The following is a 23647-nucleotide window of genomic DNA, read 5'->3' on the forward strand; positions in this document are numbered from 1 at the left end:
ATATTCTTTGATATTGATTTTGATATTCTAGGTATTATCAACTGGCCAGAGACGTAAAGGACTATAATGCGTTACGAGCTCGCTCAAGTCTTGGGGAGCTAAACCATTTAGTGCTTTGTAAGTAATCAGCAATATTTTAAAATGTATATGATGTTTAATAGGGAGCCAATGCACTGTTGACAGAACCAGGCTAATATGGTCATACTTCCTGATTGTTGTAAGAACTCTAGCTGATGCGTTTTGGACCAGCTGTAGTTTGTTTATTAAGTGTTCAGGGCAACAACCACCCATACGAGCATTACAATAAGCTAGCCTTGAGGTCATGAACGCATTAACGAATTGTTCCGCATTTGTCATTGAGAGCATATGTCGTAATTTAGATAATTTTTTAAGATGGAAGATTGTGGTTTTACAGATGCTAGAAACCTGGCTTTCAAATGAAAGATTGGTATTAAAGAGCACACCCAGGTTCCTAACCAACGACGAAGACTTGACAGAGCAGCCATCAAGTGTTAGACAGTATTCTAGGTTAGAACGTGCAGAGGTTTTTTGCCCAATAATTATAAACTCTTTTTTTTTTCCTCAGAATTAGAGTATCATCAGCATAACAGTGAAAACTAATGCAATGCTTCCTAATGATATCTCCCAAAGGTAGCATGTACAGAGTGAACAGCAACGGTCCTAGTACTGAGCCTTGTGGTACACCATACTGAACTTGTGATTGATAAGACATCTCTTAATTTACTGCTACAAACTGATAACGGTCAGATAAGTATGATTTAAAGCATGCTAATGCAATTCCACTAATGCCAACGTAATTTTCGAGTCTAAAGAATGTTGTGGTCGATAGTGTCAAAGGCAGCACAAAATCCAGTAACACTAACAGAGAGATACAACCGCACGATCGGTTAAGAGCAAATCAGTTGTTACTCTAATGAGAGCAGTCTCAGTACTATGATTCTAAGAACTATGTCATCAAAATCATTGAGACATATTGGCCGAATTACACTAGCTTAAAGATAACAGTAAGACTAACACATTCATACTAAAAGCCAAAAATTTAATGGGAACTGTATCTAAAATTAAATAGCAAACAGAAAAAAAAAATAAAGCTAATTCAAAATAATAATAAAAAATAGTATCTCAATGATGCTAAAATATCACTGGTTCCCAGCTAACTGGGTGGGCACAGAAGTTCATTAGCACAGCAGTGACATCTGTTTGACGTGTGTCTCTATTTATGATTGGGGCAAATTAAAGGCGTGTGGGATTGCACGTGCCTCCTGACCTTCAAGTACGCCATGAGGCTTGCTAGCATGCTAATTTTGACTCTTGTGTTTTTCATTTTCTGTGCCGCTCTGCCTTTGTGGTTGGAGTGATTGTGAATGCATACTGAGCTTGTATATTTTGCTGTGCTGCACTTGTTGCATCACTGATGTTTAATTAGTACTCGCTCAAGAATATAATGAGAGAAGTGGCGTTTACTGTCAGTGAATTATATGCTTCCTTTGACAGTGAGAGAAAAAAAAGAGTTGAATGAAAACTAAAGTAAATGCATTAAGTTTGGCAAAATATTTTATATCAATAGTTCTCCCATAACTTTACTCACTGTATTTACTCACACTTTCTTTTTGTGAAAGAAAGAATTCATAATGGTTTGCCTTGACATAGGGGTGAATAAATCATGAATTCGTGAACAAAATTAAACGTGCAACCTGTGAAATATAAGTTCATTTTGAATGACTCTGTCCTTCTCTGTGTCTATAAAACATGCAGGGATGGAAGAAGCGTCATGTAAGAAAGCTGCATACGTCTCCGATTATCTGGATAACACTGATGACATCACTGTCATCCAGGGCCCTGCGGCGAGAGTCCGGCCCAGACGTGTGCCTGATGAGTTCTTCTCCTGTAAGCAGATCGATTTGTCATAGATTTACCACATCCTTGCTGTTTGAGTGTTTCTTCAACGAATCACTTTGTTGCACCAGTTGATTATTAATTTTTAATTGCATCTTGCAGGTTTGTGGTATAAAGGTCACAATATAACTTTAAAATGGCTTATTCATTATTTTTTGCTAATCTTCATATTCCACATGTAGACTTTATTTTTTTTATACCCTTAAAATAAAACACACAATTCTTCATATATAACATTAATGATTACAGAAAAACTATGATGATCTAAATACAACGTTATATAATCATAAATAACTTGTATAACATTATACATTTTTTTAATAAAATGTTTTTCATTGTTTACACAATTTGCGACACCACCATTGTGGTGTAATTTCCACTGTGACCTACAATTTTGTCCCTAATAAAGTTTTAGCGTTTTTTTTTTTTAACACTATACTGTACGTATAAGTTAGTGTTGTTTACCAGTGTCAGTAAATAACCTGAAATGAAATATGTAAAAACAATATAGAAAAAAGAAAGACTTTTTTTTAAAGAAATAAAAACAAAAACAACAACAGTCAGCAAGAATGTATTAAATTGATCAGCGACAGTAAAAAATAAAAATAAAAAAATTTTTCAAATGAAAGCTGTTTTTTTTTTTTTTACTTTTCATTAAAGAATCCTGAAAAAATATATATATCACATTTTCCACAACAATTACTTAGCAGAACATCTGTTTTCAACATGGGTAATAATAATAAATGTTTCATGAGCTGAATATTAGAATGATTTCTGAAGGATCATGTGACGCTCAAGACTGGAATAATGATGCTGAAAATTCAACTTCGTATCACAGGAATAAATTAAATAAAAAAAATATGTTCAAATAGAAAAGTTATTTTAAATTGTAATAATATTTCACAATATTTTTAATCAAATAAATACAGCATTGATAAGCAAAAACATCTTACCGACCCCAAATAAACGGTATTGTAAATATCATGAGAGTGTAAAAAGCGGGCCTATAGTGCACATAGTTGAAGAAACACTCATTTATAAAATGTGTTTTGTCCATCAACTGCAAATCAAACGATCCATCTCTTCTCTTTCCCTGTATTCATCTGGCAGTTGATTATGAAGGTCTGGTGAAGAACCTTTCGGTATGAGCCTGTCAGCATCCCCACACATTACTTATAGACCACATCTTCTACTTAATCATGCTGAAACCATTATTCTTTCCTTCTGTTTGAAGTGCAGAGGATCTGATCAGCCGATGAAGCCGTACCTGAAGGAGCACCTCCCCAAACGCCTTCACTTTGCAAATAGTATCCGTATCGAGAGAGCACATCTCTACATGCAGCCGCAATGGCAAGCAGCACTGTGAGTTTGAAGCCTGTCATGTCAATGAGTGCTATAATGAAGGAAATCAATATCATCAAAGTATTAATGTGTTTGTAAAACTTGATGTGTTTAACCGTTTTATGTTTTTGATCAATATGCAAACTGTTCCGTTTCAAAATGGTAACTAGAATTTGATTGAAGACATTCTGAAGATTTGGTTACACTTTATTCCGATACACTTAATTAACTCTCACTATTTGTAGATTTGTAGAGTATTTGTAGACTGTTAGGTTAGGGTTTGGGTTATTAGAAGTTGACATGTTGTTGGAAAGTTACTTATAGTCAGTAGAATGTCTCCTGGGGAGCATCAAAATAAAGTGTTAGCAGATGTTAAGCAGACAGTCTACTAATACTCTAATGACTTGACATGTAGTTGCAAACGGAGTAGAAGTGGACCATCAAAATAAAGTGTTACCGATTTTTTTATTTTTTTTTATCAGCACTCATGCTGGCATGTACTCAGTACTTAAGTATTTTGTGAAGTATTTTTCTTTCCCACCTTGGTCAACAGAAAACCGAGTGAAATTAAATACTGCAGTGGTGGCTTCCATGGTTCAGATAATGTCTTCAAGAACATGCAGGTTGGTTTTTAAAATACTGTCATATTCAAAGCACTTGTCTTGTATTATTCAAGTAAATAAATAAAACAAATTTCAAGCATAGTTATAGATATTGATGTTTTTAGCAGATGTTACCAATAGATTTGCTTGACCCATTGTGTCATTCAAAAGCCTTCCTTCCCAAAACATGATTTAAAATGTACTGTAAAGTAACATGTTTAGAAGTGCACTTAAGTGTGTTAAAGGGTTAGTTCACCAAAAAATTTAAATTCTGTCAATAACTCTCATGTCGTTCCAAACGCGCAAAACTTTCGTTCATTTTCAGACCACAAATGAAGATCTTTTTAATCAAATCTGAGAGATTTCGGTCCCTCCATTGAAAGCTATGCAACTACCATTTTGATGCTTCAAAAAGTTCATAAAGAGGTCAAAAAATAATTGAGCGGTTTAGTTCACATTTTCTGAAGAGACTTGATTGCTTTATTTGATGAACAGATTGAATTTAGGCTTTTATTCACATTTAAACATTGATCAGCGAACATAAACTGAAGCTCAACCGACACGGTAGAACAAACCTCTGGTTGAAGCTCAAACGTGCTGCGTTGCCGAGAATTAACCTCATTGGTTCTCGCTGAAGCTCAAACGTGCTGCGCAACACGAGAATGAACCTCATTGGTTCTCGCTGAAGCTCAAACGTGCTGCGTAACACGAGAATGAACCTCATTGGTTCTTGCTGAAGCTCAAACGTGCTGCGCAACACGAGAATGAACCTCATTGGTTCTTGTAGAAGAATAATGTAATATTCTAATATATATAAAATATTAAATAATGTTTAATTATTTACTAATTAATTTTACTAATATTAGTAAAATTAAGAGCATACATTTTAAATAATATTACAACAAATAGTTATTACTTTTTTAGTCTCAGTGCCCTGGATTTTTTCTTCATTAGGCCTATGTATTTATTTATTTTTAAAGAAAATGGTTGACAGAGTTGCCCCATAAGTTCTCCATTACTTCTTTTGGCTGCTCCAGCGTTTTCTTCTCTTTTAGCTTCTACTCCATCAACATAAACCCTCATCCACAAAATTAAGCATTATCCCCTATAAATCCAGAGCAAACATTGCTTAAATCTGTCATAGCACCAACAAACATTTCTATTTTCAGTTTAGGCTCTGTTCAAATGCTTCTGTGATGGATTTTTAATGAGGTTTAGGAGACCAAGTACTTAGATGGGGATTATACTGAATTCATATTAAAGGACCTGGGTAAATTCCCATGAAGAGGATTATGATACCCTGGGTCTTTCCACAAAAACTGAGAAAGATCCAGACATGCCCTTTAAATGAACTCTTTTCCATTGAGAATAACTCCATTGTGCCAGATTCACACTTAGTAGTTCCTTCAAACTGGAAGGTGTTCAGATTGCAGTTTTAAACACACACTCAAGCCACATGTTGGACCTTTGACAGAGTCTTGTTTATGTCTGTGACGTGGGTGTACTTCTAGCCATCTGTGCCCCCGGTCTATGTGGTTGTCTAGGAATGTCTAATGCATCTGGTAGGGCTTACGAAAACATCTCAAAGGAACTCTTTTGAGGTAACTGGTTGAGGTAAATTGCACAAACTAGTCACATACACAGGGATGTTTTTTTCCCTTTACTTTAGGCTATCTTTGTGAAAGTGAAATCTCCTGTTAGGAGGAATGAAGATCATTTTCATGTTTGTTACTCGGTGTCAAGGAAATGAGATCAGTCTAGTTTCCAGCACTCAAACGTTTAGCGTTTCAGCCAGAGGCGTGTGGAATGTGTGTCTCTCTGTGACTGCAAATCAAAATAAGTGCTTTTAGTGATTCTGTGGTCTGTGTTTTTGGAACTATTGTGGGTGTTTTGTTGACGTATTCAAGGGCCTCGAATAGTACTTGGACACAAGTTGCCATTTCCATTGCATTAGACAACAAAATGTTAAAGGGATAGTTCACCCAAAAAATTAATTTAGCCCATGATTTACTCACCCTGAAGCTAGACTAGGTGTATATCACATTCTCCTTTCAGACGGATACAATCAGAGTTATATTTTAAAATGTCCTGGCTCTTCCAAGCTTCATAATGAGAGTGAATGGCTGTTTGAATTTGGAAGTACAATAAAGTGCATCTATTCATGATAAAAGTAATCCACGCGGCTCTGGGGGGTTAATAAAGTCCTTCTGAAGTAAAGCGGATGCGCTCGTGTAAGAAAAATATCCATATTTAAAACTTTATCGACTAAAATAACTTGCTTCCGGCAGACGGCCGTACGCACCGATTTACGGCTTTATGGCTTCAGGGTGAGTAAATAATGGACTAATTACATTTTTTTTCGCGTGAACTATCCCTTTTAATGGCATTTGCAAACAAATAATCTTTTCTCAGAGCCAACTACTTTTTAATGAAATATTAAGCAATAACTAGATAAAGTTTGAAAACTTGTAGTGCTGTCAAATCGATGAATCGTGATTAATCGCATCTAGCATAAAAGTTTGTAAATGTACAATATACTGTGTGCTTAAATATAGTGATTTGACAGCACTAATAACTAGATAAAGTTAGATATAAAGTTATACAATAAAGTTGTTTTCAAATAATTAAGTTTGAAGTAATTTTAGAATTTTGAAGATGATAGATGGATGGATGGATGGATGGATGGATGGATGGATGGATGGATGGATGGATGGATGGATGGATGGATGGATGGATGGATGGATGGATGGATGGATAGACCCAAATGGTTAAAGTGTTTGCAGATTTCAAGTGTAAACCAAGCGGTTTGTTTTTTGTAGTGTGATTTAATTAACTAAATGTTACTGTTTGCAGGCCATTTTTATTGGATATGGACCAGGAATACATTATAAGACGACTGTGGCTCCCTTCGAGAACATTGAGGTCTACAACCTCCTATGCGGTAAGTTCTGTTTTCTGTTTGGTATCATGAACTTTTGAAAAAAGATCCTTTCATCATGTTCATCAGATATTGCAGGGTTATGGTTCATCATAGATAGAGCTGTGAAGGTCGTTGCTGTTGTTTGGCTGGTTAGCGTGTTTCAGTTAGACCCTGCAGTAAATGCTGTAACTTCACCATAAAGGGGCAAAAGGCCCTTTTGACAGCTGTATAATAGTCAAAAGCTTTCTGACAGAATTTTTTTTTTTTGCAAGCAACATATATATTACTGCCTTTGATATCCCAGCTCAGGATAGCCACTAGTAAAGTTCTCGGACTGTGCACAGTTCTAGTGTGCAAATTGCCTTTGCCAAAAAAATGACACATACCATACTCAAATTTTTTTTATAAACTATATAGGCCTATAATATATTTAAAAATAATATACTTAAATTCCACCTGTAGTCAATAATTTCATCCCCTAAAACTCATCTTTGATCACCTAAATTACATATATAAAAAAAAAATTATTGAAAAAAATATCTTTGTGCCTTATAATAGCTTGAATGTAACTCTACCCCCTTGCCTCATTTAGTATATGCGGTTCTATGAATATGCAAATTAGCCCTGCGTCCACTCACTCACACCAGCTCAGAGATCCACTCGTTGACGATCACATGTTGACCTGATTGGTTACAAGGTAGTTTGTGACGTCAGAAACACCAGCGATTTCAAACCGTGTTTTTCAGGAGAAAATACTCAGCAATGGTGCTGACTTATGAATTTACACATGGTTTGTCTTAAAGAATATTAAAAACACCACATAGACATATAAGACATTAAAAGCTTGATATTCACCACAGTGGGACTTTGAGTGAAAACAATGTAAATTACAATTAAATGAAAATGTATAATAGTATTTATAATAAATGCAATTAGCTGTTTTTGATCTACTTAAGACTTAAGTACACGTTTTTATGTAATTTGATAATTAATTCTATTGTCTTTGAAATATGGTCAAAGTGTACTGTGCTGATAAACATTTATGGTAAAATAATATTCTGTATAATTTATATTCAAACTTGTGTGTCATGTATTTAAATATATTTGTTATTACACATTTAAAATAATGAAGTTGCAATTTAGTACATTTAAAATATGTATTCCTTTATATTTTAACTGTATTATGTTGTTTGGTATTACATTTAATTATGTACTTAAGTATGCTAGTCAACACATCAAAATAAGTGTTTTTAGTGTACTACTTTTAATTTGGCAGTATTACAAAGTGTACTTTAAAAGTCTACTTAAGTGTGAAAAAAGTAATGAAAGTTTAATCTCGTTAAGTACACTTAAGTGGCCTAAATATGATATTAACAAAGACGTTTATAATAGTTTGAAGTGCACATTCAGTTCAATCCATCACACTTATTTTTCAAAGGGGTGAGTAACTGCGGTTGGGAATTTTGTCCTTGTCCTACAGTAGCTAATGCTAAAATGTGCTGCGTCCTGCAGTGTGTATTGTGTGTAATTCTGTCTCTTCATCTTTGATTTGGAACAAAGAATGTGGGATTAAGAGATTCAATTATGAGGATTTCAGTATATGCACAATCTTTATCAGTTATAAACAGTTTTTTTTATTTTGCAACAACCTAACGTCAACTGGCCAGCACTTCTTGCTTATGAATGTTTTTGCTCTCATATTGTTTTAAATCCAAAAGAAGTCTTATCATAATGGAAAATTGTGCAGAACTATGAGACTCGTTTTCTGTCACAGCCTCCGTCATTCACAATCACTGCCAAGGACTTAATGACCCACTTCGAAAACAAAGTAGCCATCATTAATAAACTGATTCACCAGTTTTGCTTGAGTCTTTCTCCAGCATTAACTACAGCATGATCGCTAGTGTGACATTGCTTTTATATGACAGTTTCATAAACAAGACATTTTAGTTGTCCATTTCCTACGGAGCCCCTAAAGGGACATGGTGATGGACCTTACGAACTCTATAATTTGAATTTCATAAACAAAATGCACAAAATAATGTAATATTTAGTTTAATGCTGATTTCCTGCCTTAGTTAAAGATATTATGATGGTTTATAATTGTGACCCTGGATCACAAAACCAGTCATAAGTCGCACGGGTATGTTTGTGGCAATAGCCAACAAAACATTGTATGGGTCAAAATTATTGCGGTATAATTTATATTATAATGCAAAAAGACACGCGGTAGTTTCAAAGCTTCCCCAACACTGTTACATAATGTCTGGTTTCATCACCCACTCTGCTTCTCTATTCGCTCTAGTTACACTATGTAAGCATCCTGAAAAAGGTATTTGAGGCCATAAATAGTATGTGTCACCAGGATGTCACAGGGTTGCCAACTCTCACACATTTGACGTAAGTCACAAGCTTTTTTTTGTCTCTGTCTCACGCTACCCAACTAAATATCATGCCAAATAACAAGTCAATGCAAAATAAAATAGCATGACACCATTTGTCTTTACATTTGAACAGACTTCGTAGAGTTTAATTTGGGCTTGGGTGCTAACAGACTTTTACTGTTTAATGGAGTCGAGAGACAATTATGCACATTACCATTTCACAACTACAGGTATAACTTCAAAATGTGCATACATGCATGTCACAACAGACAGAGCGAGAGAAATGAGCACAATCATTTAGATTCAAATCATAAAATGTATTCAAATCATGAATTTATATATATATATATATAAAATATGGCCCTACAGGAAAGATAAATTACATTACCATGTTACCGCATGTATTCAGAAGACTGAATGTGTGTTCTTACAGCTTGTATACCTTTGACCTGTTTACACTTAAATTGTGCATTTTTCTCCTTATTAACTATAATTCAGTAATTTTAAACTGTTTTTCTGCTTTAAAGCTTTGTATTGCCTTCAACACTTTTATATACTATAATATGTAGGTCTATATGCTATGCCTTTCTCTGTCATAGAGCTTACAAAATAAATGTGATTTTAGTTTTTTAACAAAATTAGTCAGTAAGAATTTGCAAGCTGTTAACATTAGCTCTTATTGTTAGTTTGCACTTTATATGATAAAAAGGCTTTTATAGACGTTATATTTAGCGGATGTACACAGAGCACTCAAATGTGGACTGTGCATCTAGTACAAGATTAGGCTGATGGGTAAGTGGAATTAAGATGAAATCAAAAAGAATTATTGCATCCTTAAAACCTCAAATAGGGGGCATATCATTGATTCAACCAATGTCATCAAACTCTCACTCCAGCCAAGCAACCAAAGTTGGCAACCCCAAAATGAAAATTCTGTCATCATTTACCCTCATGTTGTTCCAGTCATGGATGCATGAAGTTCCCGTTGACTTCCATTGCATTTATTTATTTATTTATTTGTCCATACAATGAAAGTCAATGGGAACCAAAACTGTTTAGTTACTAATATTCTGTAAAAAGTGATCCACAGATGAAAGACTTACTGAGTCATACTGGTTTGTAACAACATGAGGGTGAGTAAATGTGCCACAGTATAGTGGCTATTCTTGGCTGCCTTCCCAATAAGCGTATATGTGCACTGTATCATAAGTGGCTGTGTATTTCTCTTTAGATTTACTGGGTGTTCCTCCTGCTCCCAATAACGGCACCCATGGCAGTTTAAACCATCTGCTGAAGAGCCCACCCCATCAGCCGGTGTACCCCGCAGAGCGCTCGGCTCCATCCACATGCACCCCTGTCAGCGGGACCCCGCATGACCCCCAGGGCTGCACCTGTGACTCTCTCACTGAGGCTGAGGTGGGCATTATTCCTCCTGTGATTCGTTATGTAAAACATGTTCATCTGGATCAGTTCTTACAGGTTCGCAGAGACTATGCTAAAAAATGACTATACTAAAATGCAACTATTTCATTGTGCATAGTTATGGTAGCAAAACAAATAGACTTATCAACTTTTAAAAGGAAGGAGCAAGTGCTTCTCATATATTTTGCTGTTAATGTCCTTGCATCCAATCAAACTCTATTGTAGTTTGATACAAATTCATCTGTCGCTTAAGATTAAGTCAAATTACGCAGATTCCAACAGGAAGAGACTGCATGATGTGCCGTTGTCCTCAAAAATCATGAACAAAACTACACAAAAGAAAACCAATCCAGACAACACTGAGCAGCAGGACATCATGAAACGATCAAAACTCATTTGTTTATGCATCTTCTAAAGGGGCTGTTTTCCTATTCAGCCTACTGTACTGTATCATGTACACTCTTCAAAAATAAAGGTGCTTTATTGGCATTGATGGTTCCATGAAGAACCTTTTACATTCATGGAACCTTTCCAGTGAACAAAAAATGATTTATAGTGGAAGTAGTTTCTTTAGTATGTTCTTCATACTTAGAACAAAAAAATGGTAATTTTAAGAACTGTTCACTGGAAGGTTCTTTGGGGAACTAAAAATGGTTCGTCTACTACAACATTGCTAGAAAAACCCTCTTTTGGAACCTTTGTTTATAACTGTGCATATTGATGTACTCCTAGTGCCCCTATCATACTATTTTGAAGGTTCCTAATTATTCTGTTTTAGAGGTATCCTACAATATGTTTACATGTATCCAAGGTTAAAAAACACGATAACACTTTATTTGAAGGGGTGTGCACAAGTCTGACATGACACATGTCATGAATATAAAGGTTTTATGCATGTTTATGACATCTGCCATTAAGTGTAATTCGCTCAATTAATTTTTAATGCAAATATGACATTGTTTGAGATGTCTTTGTTATGACACCTTGGCATAAACCAATACATCATAACCTGTCAGTGTCTTTGTCATGACAACTTGACATTACCAAGACAACATAACCTGTCATAAATATAGCAGATTAATTATCAAACTTAAGAAACTACTTAGCTTTATGGATTGAATTTGTACCACTGTAGTTGAGGTCAAGAAAAACATTCATGACACAGTTATAATGGCCTCATGACAGCCAATGTCAAAACCAACCACATGACAGTTTAATGTAATGTTAACCCATAAAGCTAAGTGGTTTCTTAAGCTTGATAATTGATCTGTTATGTCATGTTTATGACATATTTATGACCATTTATGTTGTCTTGGTATTGTCAAGTTGTTATGACACTGACAGGTTATGATGTATTGGTTTATGTCAAGTTGTCAAAACAAAGAGATCTCAAACAATGTCATATTTGCATTAAAAATTTCATAATTGAGTGAATGACACTTAATGACAGTTGTCATAAACATGCATAAAACCTGCTTCATATCCATGACACATGTCATGTCATGTCATGATTATGAAGGTGTCATGTCAGTCTTAAGGCCTTTTATGCTTCTGCGTCGAATTGACGGCGTACCCCCGCAGACCCTTCTGCGTCGACGCGAACCCCTCTCCGCCCCCTCCGCCGTAGCTCGACGTGCACCTCCAAAAAATTGTAACAACGCGTCGAGGCGACGCAGACCACAAGGGCTGTGATACCACCCCCCTAGCGTTCTCGCGGTGAAATGCACCGCGATGCAACACAACCCGACGCAGAACCATAAAACGGCCACGACGCCGTAGGAGTAACGGCGTAGCTACGGCGTGGAGTTGACGCAGAAGCATAAAACAGGCTTTATGCTCACCCCTTCAAGTAAAGTGTTACCAAAAACGCTAATTTTCTCATAATATAGATTGCTGCATCACCTCATTTCTGAAAACGATTTGTTTGAAGATTCAGTCTCTCAAAACCCCTCTTTTCCGAGAGCCTACTCTGCTCTGATTGGTCAGATGGCCCAGTGTGTTGTGATTGGTCTACCGCTTACAGAGCATGTCTGAAACTAAATGCCTATTACCATATCTGAATTTCAGCTCCAGAGGCTTCATCAGCACTTGATACTCAGTGATACGAACAATGACGTCGTTTTTTTTCTGTATCAATTCCTGCACGAAGCTACAGCTACAGTGTTTGAAGGAAAAGTAGACCTCATTCGCAGGCAGCCTGGAATTGCTGACGACTCGTCTCTAGGCTAAGACTAGTTCCCTCCAAAGGCCAAGCAAATGCTTTAAATCGAACGCCTACCTTGTTTTATGGTATAATCCTGTGTCTTTGAACTGGCTGTTATTAGATGACTCAATCCTAAGAACAGGAGGGGGTTCCTCTTGGTTCCACCCAATGTTTCCTCCTTACTCTTGGAGTTTTTCCTTGCCATTGTAGTTATGATTGTTGTTTGTTTGTCTGTTCTGATCCTCATCACATACACACTTTTGGCTTTGTGGTGTTGTCTGGATTTCTTTTCTTTTTTTCCCCATGGTTTGTCACAATCACATAGCTTTCCAGTTTTTGAAAGGGAAGTTAGTCAAGCCACTTGTGCTTAACCACTCCAAATGATTTAGTGTATACACTGCCGTTTAAAATTTGGGGGCAGTTATATATTCTTTTATATTGAATTTAATACTTTTATTCCAAGGATACATAAAATGTATCAAATGTGACAGTAAAGACTAGTATTATTACAAAAAATTATATTTCAAATGAATGCTGTTCTTTTGAACTTTCTATTCATCAAAGAATCATGAAATATTTATCCACAAAAATATTAAGCTGTGCAGCTGTTTTCAACATTGATCATAACAAGAAATGTTTTTTGAGCTGCAAATCAGCATATTAGAATGATTTCTGAAGGATCACATGACTGAAAATTCATCATGATTCAATTGATCAGAGGAATAAATTACATTTCACAATATTTCACAATAATACTCTTTTTACTGTGTTTTTACAGCCTTTTTGAGCTTTATGTATATATGTGTGTATATATGTGTATATATATATATATATATATATATATATACATATATACATGTTTTTGTATATATATATATATATATATATATATATATATATATTTATATTTATATATATACATATATACATATATACATGTTTTTGTTGCTTATTCATTAAATTAATTTCCAAAAACTTTTTCAGGTGAAACGTCTGGACCAGCGTCTCATCAACTCAAATTCAAGTATGTAAATGATAGTTCATATCGACACTGTTTTTAGTGACAAAATTGTACAGTGAAAAACGTTCTTTTTAATCCTTTAATAGACAGCAATGTCAAGCCTGTTCATCTGCCTTACGGACCCCCGCGTGTCCTTCAGGAGCAGTCGGATCACTGTATACTCCAGCACAGTGCGTACATCAGCGGATACAGCCGAGACGTCCTCATGCCCCTCTGGGTTTCATACACTTTGAATGCAACGGTGAGATTAGTTTTACGTCCCGAACTATCACTCCACAGTCACAGCTGTGTTTTCTTTGTTGACATATTTGAAACATGAAGTGTACAGGCTGGTACATATTGCTACTGTTAGTCAGAGGTGGTATTTATAATGAAAAGGGAGGAACAGTCTTTTTTTAGAGCGCACTTTCTTATTTGACAAAGATTTGGATACGCCCATGAGAGCAAGACGAGTCATGTAGTGTACAGTATCCTCCCAAAAGTGACTGTAAATTTTAAATGTGTACAGGTTTATCTGCTAAAAGTTGATTTTGTAAACTAGTACACTAGTATATGGATGATCTCAATGCTAACTAATATGGCTTAACTGTGGTTTTCTGTGATAATTAATCTAATGGGATTGAAGTGAACTACACCCTTTTTCAAATCATTACAGGACTTTAACTTCAAACATTTGTGAAAACAAAGTTCACATTAGCGTACTTTTAAGAATACTTATTACAGAAATAATACACTTTAAGAGAATACACTTTAGAGTGAATAACTAACATGAGAATGTTAGTTTAAAGCTACACTGTGTAGTAATTACTCCCATCTAGCAGTTGAAATTGTATATGAATACCAACTGAATATAACTTTATAGCCCCTCCCATTCCGTGGGCGTTTTAACTCCTTCGGTGGCCGTATTATTTCAAATCTGCCGTCAGTCGCGAGTAATCTCCCCCTCGCATTCGTCACGATGCCACTGAGTGTAAAAATGCGAAAGGCAAAGCTTGAATTTCCAGGTATGTCCCTCTTTGGCTAATGTATTTTCAAGATGGATGCGCAACATGGCTGCCGCCCTTCGATCGATTCGCTCGTACTGTATGTATTATAAATGGAAGATTCTACACTTACGAGAATACTTGATTAGTTGGTGGAAGTAATTATACATTAATGAGCACATATCATTTTGAAAGAACAACGTGATTTTTGCTAAGAATCCACTTAAAAAATTACACAGTGTAGCTTTAAACTTTGAGAAGGACTTGCATTTAATTTCATAATTACCATGGAAATTATCATGGAAATATGGTTTAAGTTTACTGCTGAATATACTATAGACAAGCATTTTGGTTACTAAAATATAGAATATTATTTGTTATTGAAACTTGTATGTCATGTATTTAAATACATTTGTTATGTTGCATTTGCAATTTAGTACATTTAAAATATATTAACTTTAATCGAATAACACACCACATTTAAAATAATCAAGTATTTGACCTGTGCTTTAGTATGTTAGTCAACACATTAAAATAAGTGTACATATTTAAAACATGACAAAAGAAGTAAAACTTTTAACTTGATATTAAGTTTACTTTTAACTCTCTTTTAGTACACTTAAGTGGCCTTTTATTTCATTCATGGTATCTGCAAGTACTAGTTTAAAAAATATATACTATTTAGATTTGAAGTACACTCGAAGTGCAAATAAACGCTTCGTTTTCACAAGGGGAATTTGTAATGATGTTGAAAAAGAGTGGTGTTTAATGTTGATGCTGAATGGAGGAGAGGGAGGTCGTCTGTCGTAGTGTCTGACCTCACAGAGCATGTGCTACTCATTATGTGGGCCGACCGCTCAGTAAATCTCAGTCTCTGGCATCATCGTCATCACACTCAACGGGACAGTGACAGACAGACTCATCAAGTGTTTTCTCAGCTTCATGCAGCTCTTGTGTTTGTTATTGTAATCCCTGTGAAATGCGATTGTGAAATGAGTTTTGACTGTAACTGACATTAGCTATGTTTTCATCCATCTATTTTCATGTGAATTTTGGGATATTGCATAAAAACGTAACAATCGCAATGCATTCTAGTTAGAAGGTTTGTCTGACTTTGATCGGCACCACTGCTGCGTCACGATCATGTGTGCCATCAAAGTAACGCGAGAGTGAGACGAGAAAAAAGTGAAAAGTCTTTCTGTTCCTTCATGAAAACATCTTTGTATTTGACAAATATTGCATCTAATCGCTTTTCCATTACCAGTACCAGCTCAACTCGACTCGCCTCGGCTCGGCTCGCTTTTCGCTCCATTTTCCATTGCAGATAGTACCTCGTCATAGCGACGCCGCAGGAAACTCCCGTGACGTAATCTTCTACGCAACACACACTCGCTACCCACACACACAGGACAATGGAGGAAATCGAGTGTATGCTGTTTTACATAATATTAGTAATGGGTATATCACGCAATCTCTGGCCAAACTATTTAAAAATGGCGGGGTTATTCCATAGACAGTATATAAGAGGGTTATTCAGGATACTCCGTCTGGCGCGTGCAATGAAGACGCAGTGAATAGTGACGATTCTATCTGACCAATCAGCAGTCTGCCGTGTTTTCACGTCACATTTTAGTATCGCCTCAGCTCGCTCAGAACCTCGCCGGAGGTGATACGAAAAAAAGTGTCTGGAAGCAGGTACAGGTACAACTTTTTCACAGTGGAAAACCAAACAAAGGCGAGGCGAGTCGAGGCGAGCTGGTACGGTGTAGTGGAAAAGTGCCTTAAAGCACTTCATAAATGATAAAGCATCCCTATGGGAAGCAGAAAGTGTCTCCGTTTTTAACTCCTCCCCGAATGCAACCGGCAGATCTCGCCTGTTAGAAGCCTAGAATAGTTGAACTCGAACACACCTAATAACTCATGCTCAGCAAAAAAACTCACATGACTTTACCTCAGCAGAGGATGTGATTGGATAACTGGACTAACTAGTGAACCAATATCATTTAGACATACACTCGCGAACTTCCCTGAGCATTTTCAATCGGGGGAATCACTGACACCATTTTGCAGTGCGTTCAGGGAAGTTTATTTGGATAAACCCTCGAACCCTCGATTTTCACAGAGGGAGCGAGTCTACTCAACATGTACACTTCAGACAGATCCATAGACCACACTGCACCCTGATTGTGACATCACAGCAGATCACGCTTAATTCACCCCCACCCCACACAACTCAAGTGTATGATACTGGAGCTATTTTTATATTTAACCACATAATACTAGTAGCTATCTTAAGCTGACTGTTATTTACACAGTTATAGTTTACTGTATTGTTATCATTGTTATTGTTATTCATTTGTGTTATTTTTTACAAGCAAACATACAGGCCTTTAGAATGGTGTGTAAACAAATCTATAAGGAAATATATATATAAATAATAAATCAACTCCATATTGGATTCCAAGTGATCGGGGGCTGATTTAAACACGTTTCAAGGGTTCCGCCAGTAGTGGGCACTAGAGCAACGTAAGCAATGACGCACATCCGAGTGAACGAGACGGAGGGAAGTTAGCGAGGGAAGGGCACAAAAAATGGACTTAAACGCAGCCTAGGTTTGTTTTTGTTGTTCCGTCTCATCTGTTTCTTTTTCAACTCTGAAACAAGAGGCTGGGACAATGTTGCCACCTTGTGGACCAACTCATTTGTGCAAAATAAATCAAGGCACATGTGCAAGATGAGCGCATACAGCACACATTTAAATGTACTGTTTGTCACGTGCACTGTACATATATCCTAGTGTACACATAAAAACCAAAGTGTACTTTGGGCTTCAAGCACCATAAATGTTGTCCAAAGAGACTTGTGCATTATATTCCAAGTTTTCTGACACCATTTGTGTAAGATTCAGGCAGATATTTAATTTGTTAAAAGTTAACTAAACAGGAATTTCGTCAGCTCTAACTTTAGCCTGTTCCTTAAACATTATGGTGTTTTTGTCATTATGGAGCTTGACTGCGCTAGTCCTCCAAGGACTAACCAGTATATTATTCTTTTATGATCCATGGAAAAAAAATAATTCACACAGGTTTGGAATGTCATAAGGGTTAATACATGATAATATAAGTTCAAGATGAGGATAATTAAAGTCAATCATCTTTATAGTATCTTCTGGCTCTCTTGACTCATAAACCGACTGCAAGCCACAACATGAGATTGTGAAATGGTATCTCAAATCTGTCCTCCAGAGTGGGAGTTCAGGGCAGGCTTGATCTTGGACACTTTGTTGTTGTTGTTGATGATGATGTATGGGAGTAACTTTACACACAAGCATGACTCACAAAATATTACCAAATCATACTGTTTTGGAAGGTTTAAAAGCTGAAAATGTAAGCTTGTGTTTTTAAGTGCTCTCATTTGAGATGTAAAGCACTGAGTGTATTTTCACTGTTATGTTACACTCGATGAGTGTTTTAATGGTCAAGTAAGCACTCTTTCATCTGAATGTTGATTTTCTTTCTGTCTTTGTCTATCCAAGGTTAGCGTGCGTCCCTCAGCAGACACATGTGTGCGTGCAGATGTGCGAGTGCAGGCCGGCGCGAGACAGTCCTGCTCCTCCTATAAGAACAGTTCCACTCTGACCTTTGGCCTCCTGCATCCGCCCAGTGAGTCCAACAGGAAATATATACTTACTTTAAGATATTTAAACAAAGCTCATAATTCATTTCACTTTCTGCCCTCTACCACTAATTCAATTAGAGCTATGAGTGATATTCTTTATTATATATGGCTGTGTTAAAATTTAATTAGAATTATATACGTGACATACCTAGAGATTGGCATGGTGTACTTTCCATAAGATAATCTCTCAATGCAAATCAAACCAGCTATTAGGCTAACTGAAATAAAACCATGCCAATCTCTAGGTATGGTGAAGGGTATGTGATGATGTGGGGCTATTTTAATTTCAAAGGCCATGGGGAACTTTATCAGGATGCATAGAAACATGGATCCATGAAATAACTGGCCTTTAAAAAAAAAAATCTGCCTGCCTCTAAGGGAATTTAACATAGGGGGGTCCTGACTTATGCACCCTGTATTTTAAAGAAGAACATTTATTTATTTACGAAACATTATGCGTTTTCCTCATGAGTTTTCCTCATTTCTTTTAATTAAGGCATTAAGATCAATTTCCAAAATATGATTTTTGTATTCCTCTTTTTAGGCAACTTTAGCATGGGTGTGTTCACTTATGCTAGGCACTGTATATATGACATAATAATTAAATTAAATTATATATATACATATGCTGTCAAATCGATTAATCAGGATTAATCACATCTAACATAATTGTTTGTTTATAATTTATGTATATATATGTATATTTATACAAACCCACATATATTAAATAAACACAAACCTTTATGTATATACAAACCTATACATATACACACACACATAATTAATTATATAATTATATATTATATCATACAAATACAAACCTATATGTTAGATGCGATTAATCACGATTAATCAATTTGACCGCATATATATATATAGTCATATATATTGTGAAATATTACAATTTTAAATTAATTTTATTATCATTCTAAGGAAAATGTTGTATTATTATCAATGTTGAAAACAATTGCGCTGCTTATTATTTTTGTGTAAACGGTGACACATTGTTTGTTACATGACTCTAATAAATAGAAACAGCCTTCATTTAAAATTGAAGTCTTGTGTAACAATGTAACAGTCTTTACTGTCACTTTTGATCAATTTAATTCATCCTTGCTGGATAAAAGTATTAATATCTTTCAAAAATCTTACTGACCCCAAACTTTTGCATGTATAGTTTAGTGGCCATTATACAAACACATTGAACCTCTCGATTCTCAAGTATCCTGGAAGTCTGTGTGATGAAAGTGCTGTTGTGTTGACTGTACTAATGGCTGATTATCTTTCTTCCTCAGACTTCAGTCCTACAGGAACTGAGCCAGACTCCTTCATTACAAGCAACATGGTGCCCATGTTTCCAGCCTTCAAAGGTACGCCTTGTTTTATATTCAGCTTATAGCAAAACACGCACTCAGTACTTGTGTAAATTAAAACTTATTGGCATGCTGGAATAAAAAAAGTTCCAGGTCTACTCTTAGCGAACCCAATGGTTGATTGTTCTGTAGGTTTTAATGATTCAAGCATGGACTGCTGGGAACCCTGTTGTTTTAGTCATCATTATCTATTTATTGTTTTTCTCCTAAAATACTGTACGCACAGCCATTCTACATAAATAAAGAAAAATGGGTCTGGAGTGCCATTGTCAATAATCATCAGAAAATGTTGAACTTTGAATTCAGAATGGCTGCCAGATGTCAATAAACATGTTTCCTGTTTTCCTCAGACATCTATAATTCTGCATTCCAACTCATAAAATTACATTTGCCAACTTTCTATTTGTAAACGTGTAAAAGAATGACACTAGAAATGTGTCTACATGATGGCACCCGTGAAGTTCCCTTTCGAAGGGAACTCAACAATACGTCATCGACGCTATGGGGAACGCCTCAGGCGTGACAGGTGTCTGAAATCACAATCAAATCACGGCAATCACATTGACCGGCGACAGCCCGTGAATCATTACGTGAATGATTAACGTGCGACCTGGAAGTATATAAGGGCGCCTTGCAAACATGACAAACCATCTTTTCGTCTTCAGGGACTGTATGTTTGAACGCAAATTCACGAACGGAAAAATGAAGCGTGCAGCAAAAGCCAGTTGCTTTCAGAAGTGTGCCGACCCGTGTCCTCGATATCTGACGCCGGAGGACACACACCAGCTGTGCGTTTTTTGCCTGGGTGAAGAGCACGCACGGGAGGTTCTCGAGGGAGCTTCCTGTGCAAACTGTGAGCGTTTTTCCTTGAAAACGCTTCGCTCTCGCCTGTCCCTCTTCTCGAGTGAAGGGGGGTCAGCATCTGGAAAGCCTCGTGGTTCAGGTCCCGCTCGTGCCGAGGCAGAGCGGCGACTTGCGTCATGGGGCTCCCAGATGGAGCTTGTCGATCACCTTGAGAGGGCTGTAAACCTCTCAGATGACTCGACAACTGACGAGGGTGAGCTGCAGGTGGATGATGATAGCCTTTCACCGACTATTCCTGCAGCTAGTGCTCTTCAGGACGCGCAGGAGATGGCTGAGGAGGTTGAGAGTCAGGTGGATTCTGAACCCCCTCAGCCATCCTGCCCCGTGTATGCAGAGCTGGTGGATGTGATGGAGCGCGCCGCCGGCAAGCTGCAGCTGCCATGGCAGCGCGCTAGAGGAGAAACCGCTCGTGGCAGGCTCGATGATCGGTTTCTCCCCGGCCATAGACCACCAGCTCAGGTGAGCCTTCCATTTCTCCCCGACCTCCACACTGAGGTCGAGAAGGCATGGAAGAATCCATATTCTGCCCGTATTCACCGGCATCAGCGGACTAGTTTCGCTGATGTCGAGGGGATCGGAGAGTATGGATATGTGTCGATGCCGCCCATTGACGAGACGTTTGCGAACTATCTCGTCTCTGGACGGGCGTCGACACTGAGAGCTCCAACCCTACCATCCAAACCGCTGAAAACTACGGCCCGTTTGAATGGTAGAGCATACTCGGCAGCAGGTCAGGCTGGTGCTGCCCTGCACACCATGGCGGTCCTGCAGGCGTACCAGGCCGACCTGCTGAGGGATCTCGACCAGGGGGCAGGGTTGTCCCCTGAGGCGGTGGCTGAGCTGCGCCGCACCACAGATCTTGCTCTCCGGGCCACCAAACAAACCGCTGCTTCGATCGGCCGGTCGATGGCAGCAATGGTGGCCACGGAGAGACATCTGTGGTTGAATCTGGCCGACATCGGGGAGAAAGAGAAGTCCTTTCTCCTCGATTCGCCGGTTTCGCCCTCTGAACTCTTCGGCACCTCCGTAGAGGCGGTGGTGGGGAAGTTCAGAGAGGCGAAGGCGCGCTCAGCAGCATTTAAAACATGCATACCGCTGAGATCCGGGTCCGCGCCCAGGCAGGCGGGAGGACCTGGCCCATCCCGGTCTGAGGACCAGAGGCGGGGCCAGCGAGCCAGTGTCACCTCTCGTGCGCCCCCTCCAGGTAGGAGCAGGGCGCAGAAAAGGCGTGACTCCCGCAACAGGAGAGATTTGAGGGATGTTATCCAGCAGAAGCGTCAGCGCCGCTGAAGGATAACTCCTTCCGAGGGTCATCAAATCTGCCCTCTCCTGCTTCCGACTCCCCAGGCGTTCATCACATCAGGCCTGGGGCGGGGCCTATGATGAGAACGATGTTCTGATGGCCCGCCTAGGCTTGGCCTGTGAGAGCGCCTCTTTCAGGCATGTAAAGTGATGGACCCCAGGTTCCTAAGAAACTACCTGGCGAGTCTTCACTCCGCACGCCGCAGGTGAGCTGTCTGGTCTTCTTAAGAGTAATTTCTGAAGAATGTATACTAATATGTATCTCTCTACAGACCTCGTTCCCTGTATAGAGTTATGGGCATGTCAATGCAGAAAGAATAAGGTAAGGAGGAAAAATCTGGATTATTGGGGCCCTGAAGTTCCCCTTTAGGTGGCTGGCTCTTAGCCACCTCAGGGTAGAGTAGTTGGTCTCTCTCAATTAGGAACAGTTTTTTGTTCTGAGTTTGACTGACGCTTGAGCTTCAGTTAGATCTATATGTCCGGCCCACGGGACCGTTTGACTTCCTTCCTGAGTAGTACTTTGAGGTCTGTCTGAAAATTTTTTTTCATTGGGCTGAGCAATTCTGCAGCCATTTGTATGAAATGATAATAACTATTTTTCTGTTAGGCTGTGGCTCCTCCGAGCCCTCAGGTAGATCTATGCTTGCAGGTTGGCCCTCAACAGGGCCGCCTCTTTAGCTGGCCTAGGCTGTGCCAGGGATAGTAGAGGCGCTCTGCTTTAGCATTTCTGCCTCTGAACCTTCACTGTGTGAATTTAGGTTCCTAGCATCCCTGTATGACAGCCTCCTCCAATGGAGTTGTTAGGCCAAGGCCCGCCCCCTTCTCTGCATTCGGGGGCGACAAGAGTAATGCAGCATGGTGCAGAGGTATGGTTTATAAAGATCCTGGGTTAGGCCTCAAATAGGCCTCCCCGGTACAATGTGTCTTTATTGAGCAGGGTGAGGCCGCCTTTCGCCTCACGAGGAGGCTGGGTCTGTTTGCCCGACCCTGCCGTGCAGAACTAGCATACGGAGTACTCCCCTGTGATACAGGGCAGTTCTGATTCCTTCACTTTCAGTTCTGTATTATCCTACCTCGCACCACTGTGGCTCGGGTTGAGCGGAAAGTTCTAGCCTTCACTTCTTTTTTGGTCGAAGTACGCTCCCCTGAAGCCAGAGCATTGCCATGAGCTGACGCCCATGCTTACAGTTGGTAGGCCCCTGACTTTGGGGCCTCCATTGAGGCAGAGTGGCGTATGTTGTACTCCCCTTGCTCAAAGGGTGCTAGCGCTCTCGCTGAGTACACTGCCATGGGCAATGTGATTAGGTACCAGAATGCTGTAGGCGCTGTCTAAACAGCTTATCTGCCAACGAAGGCTGCGCCATTAGGTAGTTGGCCTCAGCAGGCCTCCTGAATGGGCAGCTCCCATGAGGGCGCTGTAGGCCAGCTCACCTCATGTGGCTGGCCTTGGTGGTTCGGGCAGTTGACTCACTGATGGGTAGTAGGCCCTAAACAGGCCTCCTCGGAAGTGAGTCCCAACATTGTGGGACATACTTGTTGGTGTGGTATGATTCCCAACAGTGTACCTTTGGAGCAGATCCCTGATAGGCGAGTCCCCAGTGGGCTGGCCTTAGCAGGCCACCTTCGAACCGTCACCC

At 38.6% G+C, this 23647-nt stretch overlaps 1 protein-coding gene across 2 annotated transcripts in view; it reads left to right on the forward strand.

Annotated features, from left to right (window-relative positions):
- The window catches only part of enpp1 (ectonucleotide pyrophosphatase/phosphodiesterase 1), a 62994-nt gene that overhangs the window by 31919 nt on the left and 7428 nt on the right, over positions 1-23647 (forward strand). The window contains exons 13-22 of one of the 2 annotated variants that reach the window (XM_079639116.1): positions 1777-1908; positions 3028-3059; positions 3152-3279; positions 3812-3881; positions 6714-6801; positions 10396-10580; positions 13774-13813; positions 13897-14051; positions 18329-18455; positions 19767-19841. In XM_079639116.1, coding sequence (XP_079495242.1) covers positions 1777-1908; positions 3028-3059; positions 3152-3279; positions 3812-3881; positions 6714-6801; positions 10396-10580; positions 13774-13813; positions 13897-14051; positions 18329-18455; positions 19767-19841 — 1032 coding nt within the window. Of the gene's footprint in view, positions 1-1776; positions 1909-3027; positions 3060-3151; positions 3280-3811; positions 3882-6713; positions 6802-10395; positions 10581-13773; positions 13814-13891; positions 14052-18328; positions 18456-19766; positions 19842-23647 lie in introns of both variants that reach the window. The other variant, XM_079639115.1, reaches the window with a different exon arrangement.

Source organism: Phoxinus phoxinus (genome assembly GCF_949152265.1).
Source record: "Phoxinus phoxinus genome assembly, chromosome: 16".
Classification (NCBI taxonomy): domain Eukaryota; kingdom Metazoa; phylum Chordata; class Actinopteri; order Cypriniformes; family Leuciscidae; genus Phoxinus; species Phoxinus phoxinus.